The 18,884-nt window shown below is 41.4% G+C and overlaps 1 protein-coding gene across 1 annotated transcript in view; it reads right to left on the minus strand.

Annotated features, from left to right (window-relative positions):
* STOX2 (storkhead box 2) overlaps positions 1–18,884 on the minus strand; it is a 139,284-nt gene that overhangs the window by 36,590 nt on the left and 83,810 nt on the right. Inside the window, exon 2 of the mRNA XM_089669634.1 lies at positions 17,781–17,933. Within this exon, the coding sequence (XP_089525760.1) occupies positions 17,781–17,933 (153 nt within the window). The remainder of the gene's footprint in view (positions 1–17,780; positions 17,934–18,884) is intronic.

An 18,884-nucleotide genomic window follows, 5' to 3' on the forward strand; every position in this document is an offset into this window, starting at 1 on the left:
GCCTGTCAGCAAGTCCCCGCCAATGATTCACGGCTGGGACCTGCTGATTGGCTGTGTACAATCACAGCCCAGAGCTCTGTGTTGACAATCAACAAAGAGCTCTGTACATAGAGAACGATCTCTGTTTCTCATGAGATCCATTAGTAAAAGCAGCAGACTTTACACACATTACACAGCTAGGCACACATTTAACCCCTTCGTCACTCTAGAATTTAACCCTTTCCCAGCTGGTACTATTAGTACAGGGACAGTGAATAAAATAATAAATGATCACTGTATTAATGTAACTGGCAGTTAGTCAGTTCCCCCCCAGTGTCAGATTGCCCGCCGCACTATTGCAGTCCCATTATAAGTCACTGATCACCGCTATTAATATATTAAAAAAAAATTCCAGTAAATATACCATAGTTTGTAGGCACTATAACTTTCATGAAAATCAATCAATACACACTTATTGGAATTTTTTTTTTTTTGACACGTAGCAGAATATATTTTGGCTGAAAATTATGAAGAAATTTGATTTTTCAAATGTTTTTATTGGATAAGTTTTATGGCAGAAAGTAAAAATGTTCTATTTCAAAATTTTCTGTCTTTTTTTTCATTTATATCACAAAAAATAACAAACCCAGTGGTGATCAAATACCACCAAAAGAAAGCACTATTTGTGTGAAAAAAAGTTATATAAATTTTGTTTGGGTACAGTGCTGCATGATTGCGCAATTACCAATTAATGTAGCGCAGTGCTAAATAGCAAAAAGTGGCCTGGTTATGAAGGGGGTAAAATCTTCCGGAGCTCAAATGGTTAAACTGGCCTTTCAAAATAAATACTAAAATGTATAGAGGTTTATACAATCGGACAACCTAGGAGGAAAAAGGAATGGATAAATCTGAAATTAGAAAAGGGACAGCCCTTCCAGTGGAATTCAGTATAATTTATCCCAACTTGATACATTACAGAGAATGTTTTCTTTGTTTTCTTATAGGCTAAAGATATTTCTATCTGACTCCTATGTGCAAGAATCTAGCAAAGCAAAACAGAGGGGGGTTACAGATACCCACACTATGTGATATGTACTCCACAAGTCAGATATATTAATATATTCCAGTTCTAGTATGACTATCAACATCAGTATAATGCCAAGTGGGACAATGCAAAGTGTTTATAGGTGCCCTGGCACAAACAGAATTGTATTTTATTGTCTGTCTTACATAGCATTATACTGCATTGTGATAAAGCACTTTGAAGGAGAGCCCAACTCAGAATGAACAGCCTGCATGTAATCTGTATTTATAGCATTCAAATCCAACTCCTACTCTATGTGCTTCTGTGAGACCTCTCTCTCCATTAAGTCCTTCTGCCCTGCCTTTTCTTTACCCCGATTCTACTTAATTGTATAACTGTTCTCACAAGTGTAGCAAAAATGAGCCCAGGAACATATATTTAGCCTTCCAGCCATTTTAAACTTTCAAAAAAAGTTACATATATTGCAGCTTACCAATCCCTAAACGGGGTGGCTTCATTTGTGTTTTTTTATATTTTAGATAAATGTTTTACATAATGGTATAAATGCGGACCATTGTAAGCAGCTCTGTTGGTGGTAAACTCTCTAACTGCCACATTTGCTGGACAGCTTGGTCTGTTAAAAGAAGTTGAAAAAGCAGGATCACCTATTGAAAATGAGGGAAAAACAAGCCTAAAAAAAATGAAACAGATGCAGCCAATACACCTAACTATATTCATTTTTTTTCTTTAATACCGATTTTAGTAAAAACTAACCTCTCCACATAAAAACTATTTTACAAGTCTCAAGGCCTATAGTGTTGCCGTGTGTACTGATGTTTCTATTGCTGTACTGCACCATTCATTCTATTTGGCACATTTATATGAAGTATCTGCTCCATCCCATTACATGTATATCAGCTAAGCTGAATATGTACAGAAGTCAAGTACCACATTATTCTATTTTCACTGGCAGAAAGCCGCATTCAGAACATTACATCATCATCTCACTGTAAATGAATATTTAACACATCTTATGCCCCTTGGAATAAAAAGAACCTGAAATGTTCTAGAATGACTATCAACATCAGTATAATACTAAGTAGGGCAATACAAACTGTTTACAGGAGCCCTGACACAAACAGAATTTTGTTTCAGCTGTCATACACAGCATTACGCTGCATAATGCTAAAGCACTTATAAGGAGAGCCCAACTCAGACTGAACAGCCTGCATGCAATCTATTCTCATGCACGCAATCCAACTCATGCACTATGTGCTTCTGTAAGACCTGCTTCTCTCCAGAAAGCCCTTCTGCCCTGCCTACTTTTTTTTTTTAAACACCTTAAATTGATCAATGTGCTTAAAAAAAAAAAAAAAAAAAAAAAAAAAAAAAAAAAAAAGAAGGAAGAAGAAGGGGTCAATCCCTGTCAATTAACTGCTGCACTTTGCTCATCCTCTTCACCAGATCTTGCGACAAAGCAAACTACTCATGTACTGCACTACAGGCACCCTGCTCTTAGCTTTCAACAAACCCTACGGACAGTATTCAGAAGATATGCCAAGGATGCACCAAACCAAGGCCACCATTTGAGAAAGTATTTACATGCCCACTCACACTGTTCTTGGCTTTTTAGTGCCATTTCTTTGGTACCTGGTCAATTCAGATCTGTGTGTAGAGGAAAGATGTTGTAAATCCTGCAATTTACCAGGCTTTACTGCAAGCCACAGTAAAAAAAAAAAAGTTGTGACTTCGTGCAAAATCTATATGAAAACTGAATGCAATGATCTGCAAATCTCATAAACCCATATTTTATTCACAATGGAAAATGGAAACATATCAAATGTTTAAAACTTCAAAAATGTACCACTGTTAAAGACAAACAAATTGTTATTTGGAATTGATGGCAGTGACATATAATCTCAAAAAAAAATTGGGACAGAGCATCAAAAAAATGGGACAGGGCAACAAAAAGCTGGCAAAGTACATATTAGAGCTGGAATTACATTGTGCAATGAATTAGGTGAACTGGCAACAGGTATGTAACATGATTGAGTATAAAAGAGCATCTTAGAGAGTCAGAGTGTGTCAGAAGTAAAGATGGACAGAGGTTCACCAATCTGTGAAAAGCTGCGTCTAAGAATTGTTGAACAATTTCAGAATATTGTATCTCAACATTTTATCATCAAAAGATTCAGAGAATCTGAAGAAATCTCTGTATGTAAAACCAAAACAAAATATTGGATGCCTATGATCTTTAGATGGCACTGCATTTAAAACAGGTATGATTCTGTGATGGACATCACTGCATGGGCTCAGGAATACTTTAAAAAATGAAAGCCATCCAAAGATGCAAGTTAAAGCTCTATCATACTAAGAAGAAGCCATATCTGAACATGATCCAGAAACGCTGCCGTCTTCTCTTGGACAAAACTCATTTAAAATGGTCTGCTGCAAAGCGGAAAACAGTTCTGTGGTCCGACGAATCAAAATTTTACATTTTCTTTAGCAAACATGGACATAAAGTATAAAGAAAAGAAGGACCTTTTGGCTTTTTATCAGTGTTCAACTCAAAATCCTGCATCTCTCATGGCATGGGAGTGTATAAGTATGGATGGAATGGGCAGCTTGCCCATATGGAAAGGCACCATCAGTGCTGAAAGATATATCCAGGTTGTGGAGCAGCATATGCTCAGGCAAGAATGGGACAACATTCCTCTCCCAAAACTCCAGCAACTGGTTTTCTCAGTTCCCAGATGTTTACAGAATGCTGCTAAAAAAAGAAAGGATGCTACACCATGGTACTGTTCAAGCATTTTTGGATTTGGGGTTGCCACTTTTATATTGCCCTGTCCCAACTTTTTTGAGACATGTTGCTGCCAACAATTTCAAAATTACCTTATTTTTTTTTTTTAAATAGTACACTTTCTCAGTTTAAACATTTGATGTGTTTTCTCTTTTCTCTTGTGAATGAAACAGGGGTTTATGAGATTTCAAATGATTGCATTCTGTTTTTATGCAGATTTTACACAGTGTTCCAACGTTTTTTTTTTTTTTTCAGAATTGGGGTTGCATATGGAATTAGATGCAGTGCCGTTCACTTTGAATGGCTTTCCAACACACCTAGCGTACAAAAAATAAAACCTTTTTACATTTTAAATGTAGTTCCCTACAAGTCAGTGAACTCTAGCATTTTTGTTACAAATAGATGCTAGTGACTTGATCCTCCCATTGGTAGCTCAAATATTTTGGAAGGAAAAAAAAAATCAAAGTGTCACCTACTTGCAATGGCTGTTGCTAATGGGAAGAGCCAGGAACTCAAGTATAATTTCTCGAACAGAGTCTACACAAAATATCTATTAAACTGGTAGGTGATTCAATGTCCTCTATCTATCCAAAACATAAGCACCATTTTGTTAGAGGGACACTTACTAACCCTTCAAAAGACCAACTGTGGCCAAAACATTTGTTTTGGATTGAACAAAGAGGGGTTAAATCCTCTGTGAGGTTTTTATAATTGTCTGTGCCCCTGGTGGAGAGATGTATCTACACTTCCTATCAGGTGATAAGATTTAACAGAATGCTGTGTTTTTATGAAAAATAACCGTACAAAAAAAAATCTGCCCTTAAAATGCTTATAAAGGCCCAAAGTTTTTTTTACCGTCACCCACTCTGTCATTTTATGTGGCCTACCACTTTGAGTTTCTATTGTTCCCAGCTGCTTGCACTTTGTTATAATACCACTAACAGTTGACGGTGGAATATTTAGTAGCAAGGAAATTTCACAGATGGACTTATTGCACAGGTGGCAACCTATCACGGTACCGCGCTGGAATTCACTGAGCTCCTGAGAGCCACCCATTCTTTCACAAATGTTTGTAGTAGCAGTCTGCATGTCTAGGTGCTTGATTTTATACACCTGTGGCCATGGAGGTGATTGGAACACCTACATACAAATGATGTGGAGGGGTGTCCCAATACTTTTGGCAATATAGTGTATATCTTGCCGTTTTGGAATATGCTCTGTTCAGAGCTTTATAATACAATACATTCAAGCCTCTTGTTTCAATCCTTGGGAATTAAAGCTTCACTATAAAACAAATGCAGTAATCACAGTGGTTTCACAAAACATTTGGTTGGCTTGCATCCTGAAATTAACCTGATCAGGAGGACACAAGGCCCTGACACCTGGTGTATGTTCCTCATACCCCTTGTGTCGGCTGTGGCTCTGTAGGGACACCTGGTTAGCAGCTCCCACAGGCAACTCCTAGACTATGACCTACCACATGACTCACAGATTGAGGGATTTCTCTCTGGCTCTAAATGCTTTTCTTAGGTGAGGAAGGATTTCACAGCACACCTTTGCCAACCGGGACACTGTGGTTTGCAAACAGGCAGGTCGGCCATGGAGTGATGGAGGGAAAATTAATCTTTACATGGAGAATTTTGGTTTGGGGGGTGGTATTGTGGGTGCTTAGGGAGTACTTCTGGTCACTGTACACTTTCTCATATCAACTTACATACTCCTGACTGCTATACTCTGTAAACTGTGCTGTACATTACATTCCCTTGACTGATTTGCAAGAGGCATGAGAGAGGCCATCTATGTGAAAAACTGGAACCACCATTGTCGAACAGGAGTGAAGCTTTTGACAACATCTCCCATCCACATAAAATTCCTTTTTAACATCTCTATACCAGGGTTTTGATGACAATTCACACCTTCAACCATATAAATCAAAGGATTAACATATGTGAAGCCTTCCTGGCACCAGGGTTGCAATTATGTAACTAGTACAGGGTGGTTCCACAATTTTCACACCTCACATCCTCTCCTGTCCTTAGAAAATAACATCTGTCTTTTCATGGTAGTTGGATCAAAGTGTTGGTGCTACCAGTGGGGTATTTTTCTGACACTCATTAGAAGAGTGGCTTGGAGAAGAAGAAAAACATCCTCAACATTACAAAACAATCCAGTTGATTGCAACGAACTACTACAATAGACCATGACCTTGATAAATGAGAACCTTCACAAATACATACTATTGACTGCTGCATATTGCATCGTTTTTAACTAATTCACTCTGTAAGAGATGTTGTACACTACATATCCCCGAACACTACATATCCCCGACCACTGCATGCGATACATGCAATACTGTACTTCATATGTTCCAGAATGTTGCTGTTTGTAAGCTGTGCTGTATATCACACACCCCTGGTCAAAGCTTATATTGTCTCAACAGTTGCTGGTTGCTAAGAAAGCCTTTAATTTTTTAATTTAAAAAAAATTGCGTTTAAGGCTCAGACCACTTTTACGAAGTCTATATTCTGTGTGAAATAACATATGCTATTCTAAATTTAATTTCAGAATTATTCTTTATCTTCAGGTTTTGTGTTCCCATGATAGTCTTACCTGATGCATAGTAATTAAGGCATATTTTGTGGGAACAAGGGCTGTGACATACTGTATTTGTGCAGTGTATACTGTGAACAGGCTCAGAAACCAATTAACCATGCCTGCTAAATTATGCACACTGTTCAAAACGAACAGGTATACAACGATTAGCATAACATGACCACTGCCAGGGAAGGTGAATCATTTTATTTCTTAACAATGACATCTGAAAGTGGGTGGGATGGATTAGGCAGCAAGTGAACATGCTACCCCTGAAATGTACATGCCACAGCTTTTCTCTCTTTAGTGTGCCCAATGCGCCCCTTTTTAGAATCCTAGCAACCCCTTTAAACCTGATGACATTGCTTTGCTCGACACATTTATATCATGAAAGATGTGTTTATGGAAGCAACAGCTTACTTTTGGAATTAGAATAGTTAAAATGCAGAAGATATTTCTCTATCAGTCTGAGGAAGTGAGGACTATGGTAGGAAAGCAAATCTCATGAGCATCTATATACAGCGGGTAAAATAAGTATTGAACACGTCACCATTTTTCTTGGTAAATATATTTCTAAAGGTGCTATAGACATGCAATTTTCACCACATGTCTGTAACAACCCATACAATTCATACGTCCAAAGATGCCAAAACAAACCTGTTCAGAAATTAAGTTGTGTAATAAAATGGAATGATCAGGGAGAAAGTATTGAACGCATGAAGAAAGGGAAGTGCAAAAAGGCATGGAAAGCCAAGACACCAGCTGAAATCTACCAATAATTAGAAAACAATCCTGCCCCTTGTCAGTGAAAGTTAATATCAGCTGGTTCAGTCTCAACTGATGGCCTGTAAAAAGAGGTCTCTTTATCAAGGTGTTGCAAAACATACTGATGGCATTGGTTACATAAGGATTTCAGTGCATACAATCCACCATTTACTCCGATGGGAACATCCTGAACCTCGTCTTTTCCCATCTCTGCGTCTCCCAGAACCTCACAAACACCCCCTTCCCTCTCTCTGACCACAAACTTATCACCTTCTCTGTCTCCTTGTCCTCAAACGCCTACCCCTCCAAATGTCAAACTATTACCAGCCGAAACCTCTGCAACCTGAACCCTGCCCCCTTCCACTCTGCAGCTGATCAACTTTACGACAGCATACTTCCCCTGTCCTGCCCCAACCTGGCCACGACTGCCTATAACATCTCGCTGTCATCAGCTCTAAACTCGCTAGCGCCTTTAACCACATGAAACATCAGACCCCGACCGCTCCAGCCCTGGCAGACTGATCATACCAAAACTCTCAAACGACGCAGTCGTGCGCTGGAGCGACTATGGCGCAAAACCAGATCCCAACTAGCGTTCACCCGCTATAAATCTGCCTTCCACACCTACACCTCCTCCCTCCACGCTGCCAAACAAGCCTACTTTCTGACGCTCATCAATACCCTCTCCTCCAATCCTTGCCGGCTCTTCTCCACTTTCAACTCTCTACTATCTCTGCCCCCACCTCCACCCAGTACCTCACTCACCGCCCTCGACATTGCCAATCACTTCAAAACCAAGATTGACACTATTCGCAGGGACATCGCTGCTGCTCAGACCTCCACCCTACCTACCTCCTCTCACACAGCAATCCCCTCAACACCCCCCCCCCTGGCCTCACCACTGTTCACACCTCCACCCCATCTAACATCCCTCACACAGAAGCCCCCTCAACACTCCACTCCTTCAACCTCACCACCACTGAGGAGGTCACTGTCTTCTCTGAAGCCCGCCTCACCACTTGTCCCCTCGATCCTGTCCCCTCACAACTCCTACGATCTCCCTCCTCCTCCATCCTATGCTCCCTCACCCACATCTTTAATCTCTCCCTCTCTTCTGGCGCATTCCCCTCCCCTCTGAAGCACGCACACATCACTCCCATACTTAAAAAGCCCTCCCTGGACCCCACCGACCCGAACAACCTTAGACTCATGTCCCTGCTGCCATTTACATCCAAACTCCTTGAGTGCTTAGTCTATACTCGCCTAAGCTCCCACCTCAACGACAACAACCTCCTCAACCCCCTACAGTCCCCCGAAAACACAAACTCACAAACGACCTGCAAACCGCCAAAGCCAATGGTGACTATTCAATGCTCCTACTCCTCGACCTCTCTGCGGCGTTTGACACAGTCGACTACCCTCTCCTCCTCAAGAAACTACGCTCCCTTGGCCTCAGAGACTCCGCTCTATCCTGGCTCTCATCCTACCTATCACAATGCTCCTTCAGCGTTACCTATAACACTACCACCTCCCCCCCACTCCCCCTCTCTGTTGGGGTCCCTCAAGGCTCTGTCCTCGGGCCCCTTCTCTTCTCCATCTACACCTCCTCCCTTGGCCAACTGATACACTCTCACGGCTTCAACTACCACCTCTATGCCGACGACAAGCAAATCTATCTCTCGACCCCTCTCCTCACCCTGAATCACCAGCCTACTGAACGACATATCAGATTGGATGTTGCTCCACTTCCTTAAACAGAACCTCTCCAAAACCGAGCTCCTAGTCTTCCCCCCCCCCACTGACTTCTCCATCACGTCCAACCATGCCACCATCAAGCCCTACCTGCAAGCCAGAGTACTTGGTGTCATACTAGACTCCAATCTATCCTTCCAGCACCAAGTCCAATCGCTAACAAACTCATGCAAACTCCACCTCCGCAACATTGCCAAAATACGCCCATACCTAACCCCTGAAACTACTAAGCAGCTCATCCACTCCCTCATCATATCACGACTCGATTACTGCAACTCCCTCCTCACTGGCCTGCCTCACCACAGGCTATCCCCACTTCAATCGATCCTGAATACGGCGGCCAGACTCATCCATCTTACCAACCACTCCGTTTCCGCCACCCCCCTCTGCCAATCCCTCCACTGGCTTCCGATTGCCCAACGGATCAAATTCAAACTGCTAACCGTGACGTACAAAGCTGTCTATAATTCTGCCCCAACCTACATCACCGACCTAATATCCAAATACCACCCAAAACGCACTCTCTGCTCATCACAAGACCTCCTTCTCTCTAGTTCCCTGATCTCCTCCTCCCATGCCCGCCTCCAGGACTTCTCCAGGACATCGCCCATCCTCTGGAACTCCCTACCCCAATCCATCAGACTATCACCCACTCTCCTCTCTTTTAGGCGCACCCTAAAAACCCACCTCTTCAGGGAAGCCTACCCCACCCTCTGCTAACTGCCGATCTCCTCCACTCTTCCTACCACTCCATCCCCCCACAGCTTCTTCTCCCATACTACTATCCCCTCCCTCCTAGATTGTAAGCTCCAAGGAGCAGGGCCCTCTAACCCCTCGTGTTTCGCGCTGTATTGTTATTGTACTGTCTCATGTATTGTCCCCCATTGTAATGTACAGCGCTGAGCGAACTGTTGGTGCTATATACTGTATAATAATAATAACAACATAATTTCACCATTAACTGGACACGACCAGGTGTTCCTCGCAAGATTTCTTGCAAAGGAAGAGTTGTCCAAGAGCCAAGGACAATTGTTTCAAAGAGAACAATAAATAATGCACTCAACATGGCCAGTATGCACGCTCACCACGTATGACTCATTGCCGAAGAAAAAGCATGTTGAAGGTTGTTTAAAGTTTGCTGCACAACATCTAGACAAGCCTGTAAACTACTGGGAGAATATAGTCTGGTCAGATGAAACCAAAATTTAACTCTTTGGATGCCATAACAACACCATGTTTGGAAGTCAAATGACACTGCACATCACCCCAAAAACACCAGACCAACAGTGAAGTTTGGAGGTGGGAACATGATGGTGTGGGGCTGTTTTTCAGCATACGGTACTGGCAAACTTCACTTCATTGAAGGAAGGATGAATGGAAAAATGTACGAAGACATTCTTGATAAAAATCTGCTGCCATCTATCAGGATGAAGAAGATGACACGAGGGTGGACATTTCAGCAAAATAATAATCCCAAATACAAAACCAAGGAAACTCTCAATTGGTTTCAAAGAAAGATAAAATAAAGCTGCTACAATGACCATAGGCAATCACCTGACTTGAATCCAATAGAAAATCTATGGAAAGAAAAGTTCAAAGTTCATAGAAGAGGCCCACAGAACCTTCAAGATTTGAAGACTGTGTGGAAGAATGGGCCAAAATCACACCTAAGCAATACATGTGACTAGTTTCTCCATACAGGAGATGTCTTGAAGCTGTCATCACCAACAAATTATTTTTTACCAAGTATTAAATAAATTTTAGATAGCATATTTCTGTGTCATTCCATTTTATTACACATGACTTAATTTCTGAAGTAATTTGTTTTGGTTTCTTTGTATGTATGGATTGCACGGGTTGTTACCGACATGTGGTGAACATTTCATGTCAATAGCACCTTTAGAAATATATTTACCGAGAAAAATTGTGATGTGTTCAATACTTATTTTACCCACTGTATCTACAGATTATTGAACCAATGAGTCATGCAAAGGTGTAAGTTTGGGTGTGAGACGGAGATCAAATCAACATCAATTGCAAGACACTTTGTAGCAAAAATCTTTTCAACCAACCCACTGCATAATAACCACCTGCAGCAAGCAATGCCAACCTAATTCATGAATATGTAGCATTGCGAGAGGGAGGGAGGCTAAAGACTGGGCTCTGCCTAAAACAGTTGTCTCCAAAGCTTTCAAACAAAAGGGCCAGTTTACTGTCCTAGAGGGGGGCCAATTGTGGCCAGTGTGAGTAGAAAATGTCCAGGCCCAGCATCAGTGAGAATAAAGATTGCCTCAGGGTTGTGGTCAGTAGGAGGAGGAACAGTAGTGCCCCATCTTTGGTATTAGTGAGAGGAATAGTACCCCATTGTTGGTGTCAATGGGAGGAATAGTGCCCCATAATTGGTGTCAGTGGGAGGAATAATTCCTCATCATTGGTCTCAGTGAGGAGACTAGCGCCCCATTGTTGGTGTCAGTGGGAGGACTAACGCTCCATCATTGGTGTCAGTGGGAAGAATAGTGCCTCAAGGACCGGATAAAGGCTAACAAGGGGCAACATCTGCCCGCAGTTTGGAGACCACTTGTCTAAAATATTAAATAATGTGCTGCACCACAGCATTAACATCTTCCTACTATCAATTTTCAAACTTAAGATTGAACACAAACATACAGCAATGGCGTATCATCCATGGGTGCAGGGTGTTCACTGCACATGGGCCTCGAGGAGGGTGGCCACTGGGCTGTGAGCCACACTGCACCCATTGATGAGATGTATCAGGAGCAGGGATGGACTGTGTGCCTAAGTCTGTGCGCCTAAGACATGTAGTGGGGCACGGTCCCTGGTAGGTACCTCCTGCAGCACGTGAAATGGACAGTTGGGGGTGACTGGTGCAGCGGTAAGGGCACTTGCAAGCACCGATCTCCTTGTATGGCTTTCATTGAACCAGCTGAAAGCCACTTCACCTCCTCTCCTTCCTGCGGCTTTCAGTTGCTTCACCGATCACCCAGACTGTTCATCAGATTTCTCTTCTGGGACCCTGTGTGCTCCTCAGTGCTGGGTTGATGGACAGTCGGGGTGATCGGTGAAGCAACTGAAATTCGAGGGAGGGAGAGGAGGGGAAGTGGCTTTCAGCTGCTTCACCGATCACCCAGATTGTCCATCAGATTTTCCTTCTGGGACCCCTTGTGCTCCTCGGGGATGGATCTAGGGGGGATCTAGCGCCCCCCCAAGGATTTTTGATGCCCATCTGTGTTAAATCCTCTCTTGCATTCTCTCACAGTGCCCATCCCATTCCCCCATACTCTGCACCAATGGGAGAGGAGAGAAGCTGGATCTGCTCTGCTTCCTCCTTTGCCTGCCCACACTCCAGTCTGGCAGCTTTTGAGAAGAGGATGTGTGGGCATAAATTGTATACAGAGCAGCCAGCAGCTCTGTGATGCTTCTAACTGAGCCAGTGAGCCGGGGACCATCCAGGAGTCCTTCCTTTCCTTCCTCCCCTCCCTCCCTTCCTCTATTCTCTCCCTCCCCTCCTCCATTCTCTCTCCCCCCTCCCTCCCTTCTCTCTCCTCCCTCCCTTCATTCTCTTTCTCTCTCCATCCCTTCATCCATTTCCTCCCTTCTTTCATTCCTCTCTTCCTTCCTCCATCCATCCCTTTCCTCCCTTCATTCATTCCCTCCCATCCCTTTCTTCCTACCCTCTCTTCCTTCTTTCCTCCCTTCCCTCCTTCATTCCCTCCCCTCCTTTCTTTTATTCCTCCATCCATTTCCTGCCCCCCTTCTTCTCTTCCTTCCTCCATCCATTTCCTCCCCCCCTTCTTCCCTTCCTTCCTCCATCCAATCTTCCCCCCTTCTTTCCTCCAACCATTCTCCCCCCCCCCCCACTTCTTTCCTCCATCCATTCTTTCTTCCTTCCTTCCTCTACCCATACCGTCCTTCCCCTCCCTCCCTTTTATTTCTTCCTTTCTTCATCCATTCCCTCCCCTCCCTTCCTTCATCCCTCCATCCATTCCCTCCCCTCCTGCACATACTACTCACCACCATACACTTGCATGCCACATTTTTTTCTTTGTCAATGCCTAGGGCCCACCTTTGATCCTGCACACTGGCCCACTGATTTCATGATACACCCCTGAGATACAGCCTCTTAGTTTGCAATGACATAATAGAGTATTGCCCAAGAAGGACGAAGAAACAGGTTTACTTAACTACTGCCCTCCCCAGCTACATATAATGCTTCCCCACTGCTGCATTCAGCCTGGCAGAAGCAAAGTGAGATATGCAAGTACAACTGCTCACAAATCCAAAACTGTCAATTAGTTAAAGAGATTTCAGTCCTTTGTATAAGCAACCAGCAGCCAAATACAGTGGTAAGTGCGCCCAGGGAAGGAACGTATGTGCAGCTAGGGAGGGAGGCAGTTAACGTGAACCTGTGCTTTGTCCTGTTTGGGCAAAGCGCAAGATCCCTTTAAGTGGATTGCAAAATGGTGATCATAGACAGACCCAACTACATTCCCCTATATGATCACTTTTTCTTTGACTATAAACATATTCTGGCTGCAGGCTTCCTCATCTATTGGTAGTAAAAAGCAGTCACCCAGGAGGGGAAGGGAAGCTGAGATAGGAGTGAAGGAGAGAGTTGAAAAGGTGAGCTAGCTTGTTTGAAGTAACATGTGAATGCAATAAAAGAGAATTGAAGATTAAGATGGATTCCTGAGCAAGGTTTCTTAGTTTTTGTCCCCAGCTGTTCCCAGGTCTGAATTAGGAAGGTTACTGTAATATCTCTTCAAGTACAAAATTAATATTATTCCTGGTCTTTTACAAACTAAGAGTGAGAGTTTTTTTTTCAAATTGTAGCTTACTGAAAAATTATTTCTTTGAGTGCTTCTTTCGCCAGCCTAACTACCCTGCAGACTCTGTAGGAATTTAGGCTGTGATTCAATCCATGCTAATTAAATGTAATACAAGACTGCTGTAGAGAAAAAAAAAAAAAGGAATGTCACTTCTAGGGCAGCGGAGTGAATTTGGATTTTATTGCTCTGCATATTTCAGCTAGCTGTGATTGGAGGAAAAGCTGGGCAGTATATTTGTCTAAAAGGGTTTGTTATTCCAGCATTCCTTCCTTCCTGTGGTTTACTAGCCCCTGTCTATGGTTAACCAAGCTCTAAAATATCACATACCCCTTAGGGATAACTTAAGGGTTAGTGCGATTTAGAAACACCTGCTTTCCAGGACAACATGTGAACAATGCTAAACATACCAAGTCTTTTACTTGTGTAAGAAACTTGACCCAACTGTTTATGACCATGGTGGATTAAAACCAGAAACATACGTGAACACATTGCAGCTTTCAATACAAGTACATTTCTTAATTATGCAATCGGTTAGTAACTATGTCTGCTTGATGGGCCTTCCATAGCTCTCTTATTGCCTATGTATGCATTATTTGTGCAAATATATATGGCCTATATCTGCTGCTTTCAAAGACACACTTTTCTAGATGTCATTAACATCTAGAGTATATTCAGTGGAGTATTTTCAATGCTTTGAACTATGTTACCGAAACCTCTTTGGTGAGCATCTATTGGAATGCCTTCTAAAATAAAGGATCCTGTAATAGGAGTACAAACCCCCCCCCCCAAAAAAAAAACAAAAGCAAACAAACATCCTCTCTACATAGTATTCTGTTCTAACTTTTTACACCGTAGTTACACATCAGATTTACCAGTACAATTTCTCTACACAAATTATGAAGCCAACATTTAATTATTTAAGAAAGCAAGATGATAACTTTTTTGTGTCCTTCTTGCCCATGAAGTCCCAAGACTGATCGGCATTCTCCATTAAACTGCATCAGCAGCACAGTGTAACCAGGATCAAGTTCATTATACCAAAAACATAAATATGATAACATTAGAATCTCAGTTTGTCATGCAAGCTCTGCTATAAGGTTGGCTTTACATCTATGCATTGTAAAGTAATTTGACATTTTCAAAGTGGCGCTATTCATTTTAATGGTTTCCCAACATAACTTGACAGAGCTTTTTATGATATGGAGATGTCCTTAGGTTCTTTCTAGCCCTAGATGGGCTAAAAAGAACATGTGCGCTCTTGAATCCCCAAAACGCGGTAATTCTTTTTTGATTGTACCCCTGGCTTTTATTGGAATAAAGTTGTATCTGACCTCTTAACAGTGGTGTGGTGCGTTCATTTCAATTTTTGTTACAACTTTGAGCAGTAGATCGAAACCTATTAAATCTAAAATTTCATAGATTTCATTGGAAAGATTTCCTCCAGTAATATACATCTCTTATGTCTCAAAGTTAAAGCAAGCCTTTCCATTGCCAAACACACACTAGAAGCCAGGAAGAGTGATGGAAGATGGATATGAAACCTTCGATGACAGAAACACGGGGTCTATCACTGTGTTGACCTCTTTGTAAAAATATTAGTTGCCTAGTTGTCTCTGGATTCAGTATTCAGAACAAGCACACATATTAGAAAGAGCGAAGCCAAAATTCTTGATTGGTATACTTTTTCCAGGGCAGCAAATCCAAAATATTAAAGCTATTATAATGCCATCACAAAAAGGCACTTGGTATTTCCATAAAATAGTATTAGCAATGGCAATCTCCATATGCAGGTTTCCTTACAGGCTTTTGATAAATTCTAAATTTGCATATCACTAACAGTAGTGTTAAACTGCATGTTTTAGAGAAAGGTGCAGTGTTGTATCAGAAACAGCTGATGGAGCAGATAATGAAGGTACCACCACAATAATATGGCTCCATGCATACGGGGTGTTTTAATAATGCTGGTAACGTTAGCTGTGTAAAGTCATGTTAAAAAAGTAAGGTTTTCAGCGTTTTTGCATTAGTGTTTAGCGTCATTTTGCCGCATTTGCAGGGTTTTTTGAAAAGAAACCATTTTTATTGGCTCAAAAAAAGTACAATAATGGTGGTTTGCTGCATTTTACAACATTTTTCAGCGTTAGAGCATTTTTACAGCTAAAAAACTCCTCTAGAAACCCACTAGCTCTGGGCTTTTTTGCCAGCCAAATGTTGATTACAGTCTATGTGTGCATGGACACATATGACAACATGCTGGGGAGTTTACTGGATGTAGAAAAAAAACGCCAAAAGCCAAAAACAGCAGCTGTAAAAAAGCCCAGTGTGCATGAGGACTATGAATGGTCCATTGAAAGGTTATCATTACTAGAACAGAAACAGCTCACAATATTCCTTTTTACAATAATTTTTCAAAGTTGCCAAATGAGCATGGGTTTTGCAGAAACCGCTGATACAAAAAGGACTTGCATTATGATATGGACTTACAATATTATGTAATAAAGTACACATGATCACATTGCTCACACCTGACATACTAAAAGGTAAAGTAAGGTATAAGGTTGGATCTAATATATGAAAATATGCAGCTACTTGATCTATGTTGACCCAAAGAAGCTACAACTGTAATAAACACAGCGTGCTTAGTCTTGTAGTTCCTCAACAGCTGAGTGGTGATTGTTTACCTATCTCAGACCCTGTTCACACTGCACTGCGTTGCTGGTTCTCAGCATGTCCGTTGAAAAGGAAAAGCTATGCTGTCAAACATAAGTGTACCGTGTTTTTTTCAAGCACACAACAGCGTGAATGTTGTCAGCAGTATATCCTAAAACAAAAAGGAGTTTAGGTTGAATGCAGGTTCTAAATAGAACAACTTTAAATTCTGAAACATTTACGTGTAATTTTTTTTAATAATAAATTAAATTTAAAAACAAACCAGTCATAAACTGTCATACAGGGCGAGCATACAGTAAATGAAAAGCAGTGTTCAAGACATCCAACAAAGTCTACTTTGCTTGTGGTTAAATCAAACCTATTTCTCAGCACATGAATTTATATCCTATTATTGTAAGCTCCAAGGAGCAGGGCCCTCCAATCCCTCTTGTATTGAACTGTATTGTTACTGTATTGTCTCCCTCCATAATGTAAAGCGCTGAGCAAACTGTCGGCGCTATATAAGTCCTGTATAATATTAATAATATTCTGCAATTCTACACTAGGAAATTTTAATTCAAGTAAAACTCAAGTCAAAGCTTTTTCTAGTTTTAGATAGTCCATGGAAGGGATGGAAACTCTGTCAGGTTTTTAGTTCTGTCTGCATTCCTATTAGGGAGATTCACTCAAGGCAAAAATAAATCAAAATAAGCTCTTCTCAGAACAGGTGTAACAGGGAAATGTCCCAATGGGAGAAAGCACCTATTAAAGTGACAACTGTCCAAAATAGGATTTCCTCTCACTTTGGTCAAATGTCCTTGTCCTCCTTCTGTGGGATAGGATATGAGAGGAAATCAACCCAACGAGGACACTGACAGCAATATTAAAACAAAGACTATAAAAAAACAGACATAGGTTTTAAGCCAATACTGGTCTATACAAACCTAGAAAATAGTAAAACTTTTGGCTTGAGCTGTAATTTCATAATAAGTTCACATTTATGTCTGTAACAAATACAAAGACAATGCTTCACAATCAAGCACCCAGAGAAAAAAAAAATGAAAAAAAGACATAGGTTCTAAGCCAATCATGGTCTATCCAAACCTGGAAAAAAGTTTTGGCTGGAGCTGAACTTTCATAATAAGTTCACATTTATGTCTGACAAATACAAACACATAATGCTTCACAATCAAGTGCCAGAGGAAAAAAAAAGTTCTTTTTGTCCAGCAGTGATAGAATAGACATAAAACATACTGCTAACCTGAAATGAGAGCAGGGGCGGGGGGAAGGAAGTGAGTGCAAGAGTGGGAGAATATGAAAGAGGGTAGACAAAGAAATAAAATGGGAATGAAGTAGTTAAGTCTTGGTTTACCTGGAAAGCAGGTTGTTAGGTGCTCCATCAGTGCTTCTTGTGTAACAGGTTTTCTTGCAGAGTTCATAGTTGAGATGGCCAAGCAAAGGATCTCCCCGAGAGGGATAAACTGTGACTGGCTGATTGGAGACATACTAATGGGGGATACATCACCTATAAAGGAAGAGGCATATTTGTCATATAAAACCTGTTTAAAATGCATGAAGCTTACAAAATACACCTTTGTTTCAGGATAAAATGTATAGCTTACATACTTTCTGACATTGCAGGCAGTTACTGCCGCACTACAAGTACAACTACATTGCTCCCTGCTGAACACTCATTTGCTTTCCACTGCAGCGTACGGGAGCACGGCTAGACAGGAAAATGTGTGATGTGGGCTGTTCTTGGAGGAGAGGATTACAATCATTTACAGGCACTAGGGGTGGGGAATAAGGAATTAGTATAATGTGCTTTGTAATTACAATCTCAATATTCCACTGCTTGCAAAGTATCCGTGTAGAGGGTGGGAGTTATTTCAAGTTGAGATAGTGAGCACTGGAAAAACATTTTCAATACATTTAATGATGATAAAAAGTACCAGACGTCCAATTTCAAATACAAAAAACAAAACAAAAACCCCCACACAACAGAAATATGAAGGTGTTATTGGCATCTTGTTAGGAAGGTGCAGGCTTTGGAGCGGTCATCCTTATCCTTGGCATGTCATAGTCCTGGAACATGTAGATGCATACTAAAGCAAACCTTCACCTTTTCCACCCCCTTCCCATCTGTTCACTCCTACTTCCCTCCTCTTTCACAAACTTTTTCCTTTTTTATTTTTTTAATAACCTTTTGGGGAGATATCAATAATGTGAGTGTATTGACAATCAACGTTACATGAGACAGACAGCCTTGTAAAAAAAAAAAAAGACCTGTATTGGGGAGCGGTGGCGGTCAATACAGTCTCATTAGCTGCTATGTGTTTTCACATAGTGCTGGCTTACCCAATGACAGTCTAGCATCCATCTCCCCACCTGAAATAGCTATCTCAGCATGCTGGGGTAAACCCCATGCCAAATACATTCCCCACTTTTTAAGCTGCTATTTGTCAGCTCCAAGACC

This window comes from Staurois parvus, unplaced genomic scaffold, assembly GCF_062004578.1.
Source record: "Staurois parvus isolate SC_StPar_1 unplaced genomic scaffold, SC_StPar_1.0 ptg000080l, whole genome shotgun sequence".
Taxonomy (NCBI): Eukaryota; Metazoa; Chordata; class Amphibia; order Anura; family Ranidae; genus Staurois; species Staurois parvus.